Raw genomic sequence first — 14,652 nt, 5'->3', positions numbered from 1 at the left:
AGACTGGCAGAGAGGCTTGTAGAGAGGCTGACAGAGAGGCTTGTAGAGAGTCTGGTAGAGAGACTGGCAGAGAGGCTAGTAGAGAGGCTGGCAGAGAGGCTGGTATTAATGATACCCCCCCCCAGGGGAGCTACTGTAAGCACATGTGACTGTGTTGAATTATATAACAAACACTCTCTTCCGTGTGTGTAGGTGGCCCAGCGGATGGCATACTGTACCCTGGGGACCAGGTGTTACAGATCAATGACCTGGTGGCAGATGATCTCAGCTATGAACAGCTGCAAGACGTCACTAGGTAAATAACTTTGTTTCTTCTGTCCCTTACTCTGTTTTCTCCCTCTGTTTCTCAGTCTCTATATTCTAACTAGATAGTAGTGTAGTTAGTGACTCCCTTCCAGTGTATCCAGTTCTGAAAGCATACTATCATTTGTGCGTGTGAGCGTGTCAGGTCAAGCGTGTCAGGTCAAATGTCAGTGTAGTGAAAATGCCTACATGACTGCTGGACAGAAACATATTGTTTCTGTGTTTCTTCAGGGACTTGGAGGACTCTGTCACAATGACAATCTTAAGGCACATGACAGTAAGTGTGTGTGTGTGTGTTTGTGTGTGTGTGTCTGTGTCTGTGTGTGTGTGTGCGCTTGTGCGTATTTGAATCTGTGTGTGTGTGTGTGTGTGCGCTTGTGCGTATTTGAATGTGTCTGTGTGTGTGTGTGTGTGTGTGTGTGCGCTTGTGCGTATTTGAATGTGTGTGTGTGTGCGCTTGTGCGTATTTGAATGTGTGTGTGTTAATGATGGCATAACGTCGTCTTCCTGTGTGTCAAGGGTCCTAAGTCGTCCATCATGTCGGCGGAGAAGAGGGCTCGTCTGAGGAGTAACCCAATCAAAGTGCGCTTCGCAGAGGAAGTGGTCGTTAACGGTCACACTCAGGTCAGGACCTCACACACGCTCTCTCTCTCTCTCTCTCTCTCTCTCTCTCTCTGTCTCCCTTTCTTTCTCTCTCTCTCTCTCTCTCTCTCTCTCTCTCTCTCTCTCTCTCTCTCTCTCTCTCTCTGTCTCCCTTTCTTTCTCTCTCTCTCTCTCTCTCTCTCTCTCTCTCTCTCTGTCTCCCTTTCTCTCTCCGTCTCCCTTTCTCTCTCCGTCTCCGTCTCCCTCTCCCTGTCTCTCTCTCTCTCTCTCTCTCTCTCTCTCTCTCTCTCTCTCGCTCTCTCTCTCATTCAATTTGTTTTCTTCCTGCAGGGAAACTCTCTTCTGTTCCTGCCCAACGTTCTGAAGGTCTACCTGGAGAACGGACAGACCAAGGCCTTCAAGTTCGACGCCACCACCACCATCAAGGTACGGACATAACATTTAGAGTATGTTACCTACAAATATCACCCATGCGTGTAAACCTGTGTCATCTGCATGCCTCAGTTGCCCACAAGCGCTGACACAAAGTATCCAGTTGTCAAGTAACATGAAGACAGCAAAACTAAGACCTAACTGGGTCGCTTTGTTTGCAGGACATCGTTCTGACTCTGAAGGACAAGTTGTCCATCTGCTGCATTGAGTACTTTGCTCTGGTGCTGGAACTGCAGTATAGCATCACCAAGCTACTGCTCCTGCACGAGGACGAGCTTATACACAAGGTGAGTAGAACACACACACACACACGTGCAACCGCACACATGCAATCACACACACATCTCACCCACACATCCACCCTGTGTTTTACGAGTGCAGTCAGTCAAACAGTAGTAATCTCTAAATCACAGGTCTCCAACAGGTAGATCGTGAGCGGCAAGTAATTCGCCAAGCTATTTTTTTGATGTGTTCCTTCGCAAACTGTCATGAACATAAAGCTCCCAGCTATTATGCAATCAAAGCAGCATTGACATTATCCCACCCCTGGTTAGCCACTATTGGCTTAAAAAGCCAAATGTAACACAATATCTGCCAATTAAGTTCCAGCAATATTGCCCCTGTCTGTCTGTCTGGTGTGCGCATTTGTCCATCACTCCGTATGTAGAGAGTTAGCGAGGCTAGTAATGATAACGTACTGATAACGGTCTTGTGGGTAGACAGAAAGCTTTCAGCCAAAAAACCTCAATTGAATGTTAACTGCAAAGTAGGCTTACCCGACAGAAGGATGTTGTGTTTAATTGTATCAACTGGGTGGCCATTGTTTTGCCATGACATGTGCTGTAGCAGAAGGCCTAACAGAAACATGCCAGACCGACACATTCCTCTCTTTCTAAATGCAAAATTAAAGAGTAATTACACACAAAAATCAAAATATGTTCGTTTTGTCCCCCTTCAAAATTCATCTTAAAATATAATTTTAATATAATATTCAGTGATGTACTGGGCCGTACGCACTAACCTCTGTAGTGCCTTGCGGTCGGAGGCCGAGCAGTTGCCGTGACTTTACCAGGTATATTGACAGAAAACGCATCTCTTACACCAAGGACCCAGGGAAAAGTTGCAGGGTAGAGTAGAGAAGAATGTGCCTATTTGTGTGTGTGTGTTTGGTCACCTCAATATAACCCTGTGTAATGTGTGTGTGTTTGGTCACCTCAATATAACCCTGTGTAATGTGTGTGTTTGGTCACCTCAATATAACCCTGTGTAATGTATGTGTGTTTGGTCACCTCAATATAACCCTGTGTAATGTGTGTGTGTTTGGTAATCTCAATATAACCCTGTGTAATGTGTGTGTGTTTGGTCACCTCAATATAACCCTGTGTAATGTGTGTGTGTTTGGTAATCTCAATATAACCCTGTGTAATGTGTGTGTGTTTGGTCACCTCAATATAACCCTGTGTAATGTGTGTGTGTTTGGTCACCTCAATATAACCCTGTGTAATGTGTGTGTGTTTGGTCACCTCAATATAACCCTGTGTAATGTGTGTGTGTTTGGTCACCTCAATATAACCCTGTGTAATGTGTGTGTGTTTGGTCACCTCAATATAACCCTGTGTAATGTGTGTGTGTTTGGTAATCTCAATATAACCCTGTGTAATGTGTGTGTGTTTGGTCACCTCAATATAACCCTGTGTAATGTGTGTGTGTTTGGTAATCTCAATATAACCCTGTGTAATGTGTGTGTGTTTGGTCACCTCAATATAACCCTGTGTAATGTGTGTGTGTTTGGTAATCTCAATATAACCCTGTGTAATGTGTGTGTGTTTGGTCACCTCAATATAACCCTGTGTAATGTGTGTGTGTTTGGTAATCTCATATAACCCTGTGTAATGTGTGTGTGTTTGGTCACCTCAATATAACCCTGTGTAATGTGTGTGTTTGGTCACCTCAATATAACCCTGTGTAATGTATGTGTGTTTGGTCACCTCAATATAACCCTGTGTAATGTGTGTGTGTTTGGTCACCTCAATATAACCCTGTGTAATGTGTGTGTGTTTGGTCACCTCAATATAACCCTGTGTAATGTGTGTGTGTTTGGTAATCTCAATATAACCCTGTGTAATGTGTGTGTGTTTGGTCACCTCAATATAACCCTGTGTAATGTATGTGTGTTTGGTCACCTCAATATAACCCTGTGTAATGTATGTGTGTTTGGTCACCTCAATATAACCCTGTGTAATGTGTGTGTGTTTGGTCACCTCAATATAACCCTGTGTAATGTGTGTGTGTTTGGTCACCTCAATATAACCCTGTGTAATGTGTGTGTGTTTGGTAATCTCAATATAACCCTGTGTAATGTGTGTGTGTTTGGTCACCTCAATATAACCCTGTGTAATGTATGTGTGTTTGGTCACCTCAATATAACCCTGTGTAATGTATGTGTGTTTGGTAATCTCAATATAACCCTGTGTAATGTGTGTGTGTTTGGTCACCTCAATATAACCCTGTGTAATGTGTGTGTGTTTGGTAATCTCAATATAACCCTGTGTAATGTGTGTGTGTTTGGTCACCTCAATATAACCCTGTGTAATGTGTGTGTGTTTGGTAATCTCAATATAACCCTGTGTAATGTATGTGTGTTTGGTCACCTCAATATAACCCTGTGTAATGTATGTGTGTTTGGTAATCTCAATATAACCCTGTGTAATGTGTGTGTGTTTGGTCACCTCAATATAACCCTGTGTAATGTGTGTGTGTTTGGTCACCTCAATATAACCCTGTGTAATGTGTGTGTGTTTGGTCACCTCAATATAACCCTGTGTAATGTATGTGTGTTTGGTCACCTCAATATAACCCTGTGTAATGTATGTGTGTTTGGTAATCTCAATATAACCCTGTGTAATGTGTGTGTGTTTGGTCACCTCAATATAACCCTGTGTAATGTGTGTGTGTTTGGTAATCTCAATATAACCCTGTGTAATGTGTGTGTGTTTGGTCACCTCAATATAACCCTGTGTAATGTGTGTGTGTTTGGTAATCTCAATATAACCCTGTGTAATGTGTGTGTGTTTGGTCACCTCAATATAACCCTGTGTAATGTGTGTGTTTGGTCACCTCAATATAACCCTGTGTAATGTGTGTGTGTTTGGTCACCTCAATATAACCCTGTGTAATGTGTGTGTTTGGTCACCTCAATATAACCCTGTGTAATGTGTGTGTTTGGTCACCTCAATATAACCCTGTGTAATGTGTGTGTTTGGTCACCTCAATATAACCCTGTGTAATGTATGTGTGTTTGGTCACCTCAATATAACCCTGTGTAATGTGTGTGTGTTTGGTCACCTCAATATAACCCTGTGTAATGTGTGTGTGTGTCACCTCAATATAACCCTGTGTAATGTGTGTGTGTTTGGTCACCTCAATATAACCCTGTGTAATGTGTGTGTTTGGTCACCTCAATATAACCCTGTGTAATGTGTGTGTTTGGTCACCTCAATATATCCCTGTGTAATGTGTGTGTGTTTGGTCACCTCAATATAACCCTGTGTAATGTGTGTGTTTGGTCACCTCAATATAACCCTGTGTAATGTGTGTGTGTTTGGTCACCTCAATATAACCCTGTGTAATGTGTGTGTGTTTGGTCACCTCAATATAACCCTGTGTAATGTGTGTGTTTGGTCACCTCAATATAACCCTGTGTAATGTGTGTGTGTTTGGTCACCTCAATATAACCCTGTGTAATGTGTGTGTGTTTGGTCACCTCAATATAACCCTGTGTAATGTGTGTGTGTTTGGTCACCTCAATATAACCCTGTGTAATGTGTGTGTGTTTGGTCACCTCAATATAACCCTGTGTAATGTGGGTGTGTTTGGTCACCTCAATATAACCCTGTGTAATGTGTGTGTGTGTCTCCAGGTGGTGCAGAAAAAGGAGAACAGCAGCCATGACTACAAGTGTCTGTTCAGGGTGTGTTTCATTCCCAGAGACCCCCTGGATCTGCTACAGGAAGACCCCACCGCCTTCGAGTACCTCTTCCTGCAGGTGAGCCACATCTAGCTGTAGGCCTAGACTACCATCTTTCGTGTCTGTAATTATTCTGCCTTTAGTGTCTGTAATTATTCACCTGCACTCATAGCCATGAGACCCTGTTTAACTTGCACACAGGTGAGTACGGTTTTACCGTACTCGAGTAGTCACCTTCCGCTGAGAATCAGGGTTCATTTACAGGGAGGGGCTCGCGTGTCTTTTTTGTAGAGAAACACTTTTTTGTGGAAGGTACTACAGCTGCTTACGTACCCCGCTCTCAACATCTGTTTTACGTACCCCGCTCTCAACATCTGTTTTACGTACCCCGCTCTCAACATCTGTTTTACGTACCCCGCTCTCAACATCTGTTTTACGTACCCCGCTCTCAACATCTGTTTTACGTACCCCGCTCTCAACATCTGCTTTACGTACCCCGCTCTCAACATCTGTTTTACGTACCCCGCTCTCAACATCTGCTTTACGTACCCCACTCTCAACATCTGTTTTACGTACCCTGCTCTCAACATCTGTGTTACGTACCCCGCTCTCAACATCTGCTTTACGTACCCCGCTCTCAACATCTGTTTTACGTACCCCGCTCTCAACATCTGCTTTACATACCCCGCTCTCAACATCTGTTTTACGTACCCCGCTCTCAACATCTGTTTTACGTACCCCGCTCTCAACATCTGTTTTACGTACCCCGCTCTCAACATCTGTTTTACGTACCCCGCTCTCAACAGCTGCTTACGTACCCCGCTCTCAACATCTGTTTTACGTACCCCGCTCTCAACATCTGCTTTACGTACCCCGCTCTCAACATCTGTTTTACGTACCCCGCTCTCAACATCTGCTTTACGTACCCCGCTCTCAACATCTGCTTTACGTACCCCGCTCTCAACATCTGTTTTACGTACCCCGCTCTCAACATCTGTTTTACGTACCCCGCTCTCAACATCTGTTTTACGTACCCCGCTCTCAACATCTGCTTTACGTACCCCGCTCTCAACATCTGTTTTACGTACCCCGCTCTCACTATCTGTTTTACGTACCCCGCTCTCAACATCTGCTTACGTACCCCGCTCTCAACAGCTGCTTACGTACCCCGCTCTCAACATCTGTTTTACGTACCCCGCTCTCAACATCTGTTTTACGTACCCCGCTCTCAACATCTGCTTACGTACCCCGCTCTCAACAGCTGCTTACGTACCCCGCTCTCAACATCTGTTTTACGTACCCCGCTCTCAACATCTGTTTTACGTACCCCGCTCTCAACATCTGTTTTACGTACCCCGCTCTCAACATCTGTTTTACGTACCCCGCTCTCAACATTTGTTTTACGTACCCCGCTCTCAACATCTGTTTTACGTACCCCGCTCTCAACATCTGTTTTACGTACCCCGCTCTCAACATCTGTTTTACGTACCCCACTCTCAACATCTGTTTTACGTACCCCGCTCTCCACATCTGTTTTACGTACCCCGCTCTCAACATCTGCTTTACGTACCCCGCTCTCAACATCTGCTTTACGTACCCCGCTCTCAACATCTGCTTTACGTACCCCACTCTCAACATCTGTTTTACGTACCCCGCTCTCAACATCTGTTTTACGTACCCCGCTCTCAACATCTGTTTTACGTACCCCACTCTCAACATCTGTTTTACGTACCCCGCTCTCAACATCTGTTTTACGTACCCCGCTCTCAACATCTGTTTTACGTACCCCGCTCTCAACAGCTGCTTTACGTACCCCGCTCTCAACATCTGTTTTACGTACCCCGCTCTCAACATCTGTTTTACGTACCCCACTCTCAACATCTGTTTTACGTACCCCGCTCTCAACAGCTGCTTACGTACCCCACTCTCAACATCTGTTTTGCGTACCCCGCTCTCAACAGCTGCTTACGTACCCCGCTCTCAACATCTGTTTTACGTACCCCGCTCTCAACAGCTGCTTACGTACCCCGCTCTCAACATCTGTTTTACGTACCCCGCTCTCAACAGCTGCTTACGTACCCCGCTCTCAACATCTGTTTTACGTACCCCGCTCTCAACAGCTGCTTACGTACCCCGCTCTCAACATCGTCGAGATAAATTGAGTTTCCTTGTAGGCCCATTTAGCGGGGAAACTGTGAAGCGAGCTGTAGCCTAATTCTGTTTCCGAGGCTTTTATTAGAGAATGTGAAACAAGGTGCCTAGTTGCTTCTTTTCATTAAATAATGCAGCTGATCTTTATGCTATGGCCTAAAATACAGTTGTTCATATGGGCAGAATATTAGGCCTGTATTTTATAGCATTGGCTAGCAAATTTATTTAAATTGATAAAAAATAAACACTTTTTTGTCACATGACAATATAAATGGAAACGTTGTGGTTTTAGAGACACCAAGTAACAATAGCCTCGATGATTAAAGGGATCGGAGTTCATCTGTTACTGGACTCTCACCATCATTACCATTGAAATTCACCCAAATCATTTTGTTTATAAGCCCATTAGGCTCCTCATTTGTTGTCGTTAAATGTCCGGATCAATAGAAAGTTAGTTTTATTATATCGATCATTCGTTTCAATGGCGCAAATTGAAAGAAAATGAATTAGGTTTAAATAACTTTTTAATTTTATTCACTAATTCGTGTATTAGTGGACTTATGGACGACATTTGTATGTATTATATCTAAAAGAAAAGCAACTGACGCAGCACATTTTGTATTTATTATATACATTATTCTGCCCATATGAACATATGAACGAATTTACCACAAGCCAGCGGTCGTCTTCCCCAGCCAACCACGAACACGTGGCCGACAAAAAGTCAAATAAAGCATATAGAGGAGGGGCTTTGCAGGGAGTGATTATAGCCAAACCTGTGTCAGCCTGATTTATTTCAGAGGAAATCAAATGTGTTTCATACCTTGTGTGTGTATCATTCTGCCTGTGTGTTTTTGTGTTTCATGCTGTGTGTGTATATATAATGTTATATGGGTGTGTATAACTCTCACTCTCTCTGCTTGTGTGTGTGTGTGTTGTCAGAGCGTCGGGGATGTTCTACAGGAGAGGTTTGCGGTGGAGATGAAGTGTAACACTGCACTGCGTCTGGCTGCCCTGCACATGCACGAGAGACTGAACAGTATAGGCTCCACCCGGACCTCTATCAGGAGCATCACGTGAGACACGCACGCACGCACGCACGCACGCACGCACGCACGCACGCACACACACACACACACACACACACACACACACACACACACACACACACACACACACACACACACACACACACACACACACACACACACACACACACACACACACACACACATTGATATTGTCTCCTGTGTGTATTGTGACAGGAAAGAGTTTGGTCTGGACAGCTTCATCTCTCCCACTCTGCTCAGTAACATGAGAGAGAAGGACCTGAGGAAAGCCATCAGCCACCACCTCAAGAAGATCCAGTCACTGCTGGAGCCACGACAGAAGGTACGGTGGGAGGGAGAAGGAGAGGGGACGAGAAAGGAGGGAGGGATTATATGTGCAATACTTTTGTTGTTGTTGTTGTTGTCGTCGTCGTGCATGTTGTCATCATCGTGGTTCTCTCCCTCTCCCAGGTTATCTCAGCCACTCAGGCCCGGCTGGCCTACCTCACCCAGCTTGGAGAACTAATCTCCTACGGAGGCCGCTCCTATACGGCCACCATGATGGTTAGTGTGTTTGAAACAATTTACAAAGGATCATCACAGCTGTCAATCATTCTCTGACTCTGCCCCAATTTAGAGAGCTGTTATTGGCTGGACAGGATTGACCCCCCCCCCCCCATCCTGAACTTGTTTCACCCTGTGATGATTCAGCATGGGTCTCAGACTGTATCTACTTCTTTCATCCTTTCACCCCTCTTCCCTCTCTCTCTCCCTCTCATCCTCTTTTCCCCTCTCCCTCTCTCTCCCCATCCCCCTTTCTCTTTGCTCCTCTGTCCACCTCCCCCTCTGTTCTTCTCCATCCTCCCCCACCCCAGCTGCAGGACCGGGAGGTGCTGGTCAGTCTGTTGGTGGGAGCGCGCTACGGCCTGAGTCAGGTGGTCAACCACAAGCTCAACATGGTGTCCACCCTGGTAGACTTCAGCAGCATCAGTAGAGTGGAGCTGCTCTCTGAGTCAGACAGAGTCAGCCTGCTACGTATCTCACTGCATGACATCAAGGTAGGATACCATACACACACAGAAATCACACACACACTCTCTCAGACACACACGTTGGCTCATAGCTACGCTTAGTTCACACACAAATACAGTGGATGGAAAATACGACATGCATTCTCTCTTCCTACTCCCCTCTCTCGGTCTCTCTTCTCCACTCCTCTCTCTTTCTATCTCTCTCTTTCTCTCTCTACCTCTCTTTCTCTCACTCTCTTTTCCTTCTTTCTCTCTCTTTCTCTCGCTCTCTTTCCAGCCTTTTGCCTTACTGATGGACTCTCTGGCAGCCAAAGATTTGGCGTGTCTACTGGGGGGCTATTGCAAGCTCCTGGTGGACCCCAGAGTGTGTGTGTTCCGTCTGAGACGCCCCAAGGTGCGGGTGCACAGGATACCTGCTGAGGAAGGTGTGTGTGAAGGGAGGTTCGCCGTTATTGAGGGAGTTTGCTATGAATCGCTGACAAGTGAGCATCAATGTTTAACTATAATCTTTCCTTTTTTGGCATTGCTCTTACTATTTATTTTGGCGTTGATACGTGGATATCAGCCAGTATGGATAGTATTCATTTGACTACTATTATTTACATAGTAAACTTTATTATGTAACTGAGAAAAAAAAAATATTTTTCTTTGTCAATCCCAGGCTATGTGTCCCGCTGCTGTAGTGACTCCGATGACTCGTCAGACGAGGACTACCCCGCCGAGCCTCCGCCAACGCACACCCGCAAACGCCCCGCACCCGCCAGCAAAGACAGGGAGGGTTGGAGGAGAGAAGAAGAGGAGCAGAGAGGAGTGGAAGGAAAGAAAGAGAGAGCTGAGAAAGAATACGAAGAGAAACAAGAGGTGATGATCATTGAGCTGTCAGAGAAGGACATGGAAGTCGAGGAAGAGAACGGAAGGGAAGTGAGAGGAAGAGAGATGCTAGGAATTAAAGCTAACGCAGGAACAGTGGAACAGGACAACTGGTACCGCACAGAGCCGCGGGCCAACAGTAGCTTCTCCAGCCTGTCCAGCTGCTCTCTGAGGGCGGCCTTGGAGGAGAGCAGCCCTGCAGCTGCAGCCAGAGGAGGAGGCCCAGCCAAGGCCTTGGTCGCCCTGCGTGAGGACAGCCCCTCTCTCCGGTCCCAACGTCCAACTCAGGGGACCACCACCCTGGATGTCCACCACCCGTTCCTCCTGGAGGTCACAGCTCCCTCTCCTCAGCGTCAGAGAGAGGGTGCCGCCGGCAGCACGGCCTCTGCCCCCGTACGCCCCACCAACCTGAGTTACCGCAGCAACGACAGCCCGTGTCTGTGCTTCACTGAACACTCCAAGGGCAGCTATCTCCCCAGCCCCCCCGAGGCCACCAGCGACGAGGAGGAGACGGAGGAAGTTGACCACGATGAGGAGGAACTGAGACAGCTCTCTAAGATCCCAAGTCACGTAGACCTGCGCCTCATCGACAAGATCTGCGCCCAGTCTAACAAAACTGCTTCCAAAAACAAGTTAGACATCCCCAGAGTCATCCCCATCCACATCTCCTCCTGTGAAAAGAAGGCTGCTTTTAGCTCCACCCACAAAGGGGAGGAGAGTCTATCAGGTTACTCTGGAGATTGCGGTCCTTTCCTAACGCCGTCCCCTAACGCTCCTCCTCCTGTTGCTAGGGAAAGTGCCTCAGAGTCAGACGATGAGTTCTTCGATGCCCAGGAGCGGTTCACTCCTCCAGTTCCTCCTGATGGCACAGGTGGGTTGTTGACATCACTTCTTCACTGACAGAGTAACTGTGTATAGAGCTGTTAAAGTGTTAAAGTGAAGGTGTTGAATGATTTCTGTCACCCTTTTAATACTCCCATCTCTCTCTCTCTCTCTCTCTCTCTCATTCACTCACAGAAAACAGTTTGGATGTGGCTGACAATAAGAGACACCGTAAACGCTGGAGTGGCACAGGAAATGGACTGCCAGTGGTACCAGAGAGGGAGCCTCCCTCACCCCTCAAAAAGAAGCACTCCTCACCTGACCACAAGAAACAGCAGGAGACCCAACGAGACCCGAAGCTCCACTCAAACCAGTCTTCCATGCAGAGTGTCGATGCCAAGACCAAACCTCCACCATTGGCCCCCAAGCCCCAGCTACCCCCAAAACCTGAACTGGCCCCTAAACCTGAACTGGCCCCCAAGCCCCAGATAGACCCTCAGAGGTCTCCCAAGTGTGGGGGTCCGTACGCCCACTGTAACGGGGATGCTCGTGGGGGCCACGCGGGGCTCTTGGAGATAGACACCATGGAGCCGGAAACGATGGAGTTTAAATCAGTCACCTCGGGGGCGGGAGGGCCTCCACTCTCCTCCCCCCTCATCACGGCTGTACGGAAGAACCAGCAACCCCCTGCTGAACCTCAGGCTGTGGAGAACGGGCTCAGGCAAGAGAACGGGCCTAAGATAGAGAACAGTTCTAAGCAAGAGCACAGTTCTAAGATAGAGAACAGGACTCCTAACGTGCTTCCTAAAGATTGTGTTCTGGTCACTGCTGACAAGCAGACAGCGACTGTTGAAACTAAAACAAATGGGATTTCCCTGCCGAAGGGAGAGGTCCGAAATGGGGTTGGGGTGGAACCCCCGAGAAAGCTGCAAAGCTTATCCCCCATTCCACGTTCGGCTTCAGGAGATGAGATCAGGTTGAGCCTTACCAGCCCTCCATCACTCTCTCCCAGAACCTCCCCTCCTCCTCTTCATCCCCTAACAGTCCTCCCCATTCCGGTCTCACTGAAGGAGAAGGAGGGGGTGTCCCCACCGAACGGCCTCCACCCCTGGGGCAGCCGCAATGGGAGTGCTCAGTCCGGGAGGAGGGTCTCTCTGAGTCACGAGAACCTGTCCCCCAAAAATGCAGACGGCCCCCTCAGTCTGACCACCTCCCTCACCACCTCCTCTAAAGGGACAGCAGGAATCCCAGAGAGCACAGGGAGGTCAGGGTCAGGTTCAGACCTGAGGGTCAGTTCTTCCAGCCTGGGGGGCCGTCTGCCTACCTCAGCGCTGAGAGGGCGGATCCAGGCCCTGCCCTGGTACATGACCCGCTCCCAGGAGATCCTGGGTACTCTGGACTACCCCTCCACCAGCTCTGTCAACGAGGATGTCACGTCCGGGTACGGCTCCGGTCTGTCGGTCAGCGGAGCCTCCGAGGTCAGCAAGGTCACTGCCAAGGCAGTAGGTGAGACTGCGGCGGGTAAAGGGAAGAAGGAAGTGCTGGAGGATGGAGCCGAGGTTGTCATAGCGACCATCAAAGAGTTCCAGGAAGTGACTCCCCGTGTGAAGGAGGCCAATGGGACGAACGTGTCGCACCCCAACCAGACCCTGAGAGGAAATGGGGCGCACGTCTCTGAGCCCTATGGATTTCGGGGCTCCTGCAAGTCGGAGCAGCCCCAGTCCAGGCCCCACTCAGAGGTGGGGTTAGGGGGTGGTTCAGGCCCACCCCTAGAGGGGGACTCTCTGGTGCACACCCCTCCACAGGCCCACCGCGAGGCGTGTGGGTGCCGTACCGTCTACGCCAACTGCTTCAGCGGCGACGTGGAGGACGGCTGCGGCTTTGACGAGGAGCTCACAATCTACGAGTTCTCCAAACGCACGCGCCCCAAACAAGCCCGCTCTACACCCCTGCCCTCCCCCACCTCCCCTGTCCCCTCCCCCAACATCCTGTCCCTGCTGAGGGACACCCCTCGCCCTCTCTCTACCCTCTCCACTGCCTCTTCAGAAATTAGCCCCCTCCTGTCCCGCCCTGTCTCCCCAACACCCCCTATAGGCGCCCTGAGCTCCCTCACCAACAAACGGTACGTGGGGCTGAAGGGGGGCTTCGCCTCCCTGAGGCAGGACATCGATCAGCTACGCCTGGTTCTGGAGAGAGGCACGGCTGGGCCACCACCATCATCAGAACCCTCTAAAACAGACCAGGATGGGTGTGGAGAAGAGGGACCCAACCAAGACGTGGGGCAAGAGGATGGTCCGACCCCGTGCTGTGGAGGGGCAAGTCCTCTACCCTTGACAGAGACTGAGAGGAGTTTACTCCAGGCAGAGGCCCGGCGGTTGGCAACAGGGTGCCAGCGTGCCACACGTGTGGGCTGGGCTCCGGAGGAGGCGCTTCGGTCCTTATCCAACAGCTTTAGTGCCCTTGTGCAGCTCTCTGCAGCCTGCCTGAGAACACACCCATGTCCTGGCTGTGACATCTGCCTCAATAGGGGTCAGATCCACAGCACTGATGATGAGGGCCAGGAGGAGGCTCTGGACAAGCTGAAGGAGATCGTAGGGCTGTACCGGGAGTTTGTTGGGGCTGTGGAGACGGCTGAAACCAGGGCTGGGGGTGGCGGTGGGTCTGGGGATGGACAGAGGCAGGGAGAGTGCGAGGGGGTCAGGCTGCTGGCCAAACGCTGCACGGTGCTCATCTCTTCTGTCTTTGCGCTCACGCAGCTGTTCAGGATGCACTCGCCGAACACGACAGACCTGCTGGGTCAAACACCTCTCCACTTTTGACCTCTGAACTTTTAAAACCCCTCCTCACCACCAGGACTGAGGTGAGATGAGGACTTAGTAAGAGAAGGGAGGAGGATGAAGAGCTGTTGACACGATTCTTTAGCAAAGTGGGATCTGGTGTGTGGCCCTACATACAGTACAGTACATACACACTTGTACAGTAAGTGCCATGCACACCACAGCACACAGAATAAACACACCCACACCACACACACATCCATAAATGATGAGAGGAACCTCTTCCACTGACTGCCATTACTGCTAGGTCTCCCGATAGACTCATCTGGATTATGCATTTGTACATAGGTATTTTATAACTATCTATCTTATTTTATTATTATATTCTGTATGTGTATGTATGAAATATGTATGTACTTATTTAAGTATGTTTGCACCATGGTCTATGATGTGAAGGGACCTGCTGGTGTAAGTGGTTATCACTGGATTTTCATATTGTTTTTGTCATGTGTGATTTTCTACCTCCACCCAGCTCCCTTCCTCTGACCTGGTGTCTGCTGAGGAGACGAGGGAGCATTACTTTATCTTCGGCTTATTTAGTGATTCTGTGGATTCAGTTAAAGTTCAAATCATTTAGATTTGTCCAT

At 48.5% G+C, this 14,652-nt stretch overlaps 1 protein-coding gene across 2 annotated transcripts in view; it reads left to right on the top strand.

Moving 5' to 3' along the window:
* Positions 1-14,652, top strand: part of LOC112220832 (FERM and PDZ domain-containing protein 1) — a 38,682-nt gene extending 24,030 nt beyond the window's left edge. The window contains exons 6-18 of one of the 2 annotated variants that reach the window (XM_042303044.1): positions 193-295; positions 535-580; positions 823-927; positions 1,237-1,332; positions 1,500-1,625; positions 5,258-5,383; positions 8,399-8,532; positions 8,722-8,848; positions 8,977-9,069; positions 9,381-9,563; positions 9,814-9,961; positions 10,198-11,277; positions 11,424-14,652. In XM_042303044.1, coding sequence (XP_042158978.1) covers positions 193-295; positions 535-580; positions 823-927; positions 1,237-1,332; positions 1,500-1,625; positions 5,258-5,383; positions 8,399-8,532; positions 8,722-8,848; positions 8,977-9,069; positions 9,381-9,563; positions 9,814-9,961; positions 10,198-11,277; positions 11,424-14,047 — 4,991 coding nt within the window. In that variant the 3' untranslated portion in view covers positions 14,048-14,652. Of the gene's footprint in view, positions 1-192; positions 296-534; positions 581-822; positions 928-1,236; positions 1,333-1,499; positions 1,626-5,257; positions 5,384-8,398; positions 8,533-8,721; positions 8,849-8,976; positions 9,070-9,380; positions 9,564-9,813; positions 10,019-10,197; positions 11,278-11,423 lie in introns of both variants that reach the window. The other variant, XM_042303042.1, reaches the window with a different exon arrangement.

The sequence above is a fragment of the Oncorhynchus tshawytscha genome, linkage group LG21 (genome assembly GCF_018296145.1).
Source record: "Oncorhynchus tshawytscha isolate Ot180627B linkage group LG21, Otsh_v2.0, whole genome shotgun sequence".
NCBI classification, from domain to species: Eukaryota; Metazoa; Chordata; class Actinopteri; order Salmoniformes; family Salmonidae; genus Oncorhynchus; species Oncorhynchus tshawytscha.
This window is presented reverse-complemented; position numbering and strand designations above follow the sequence as displayed.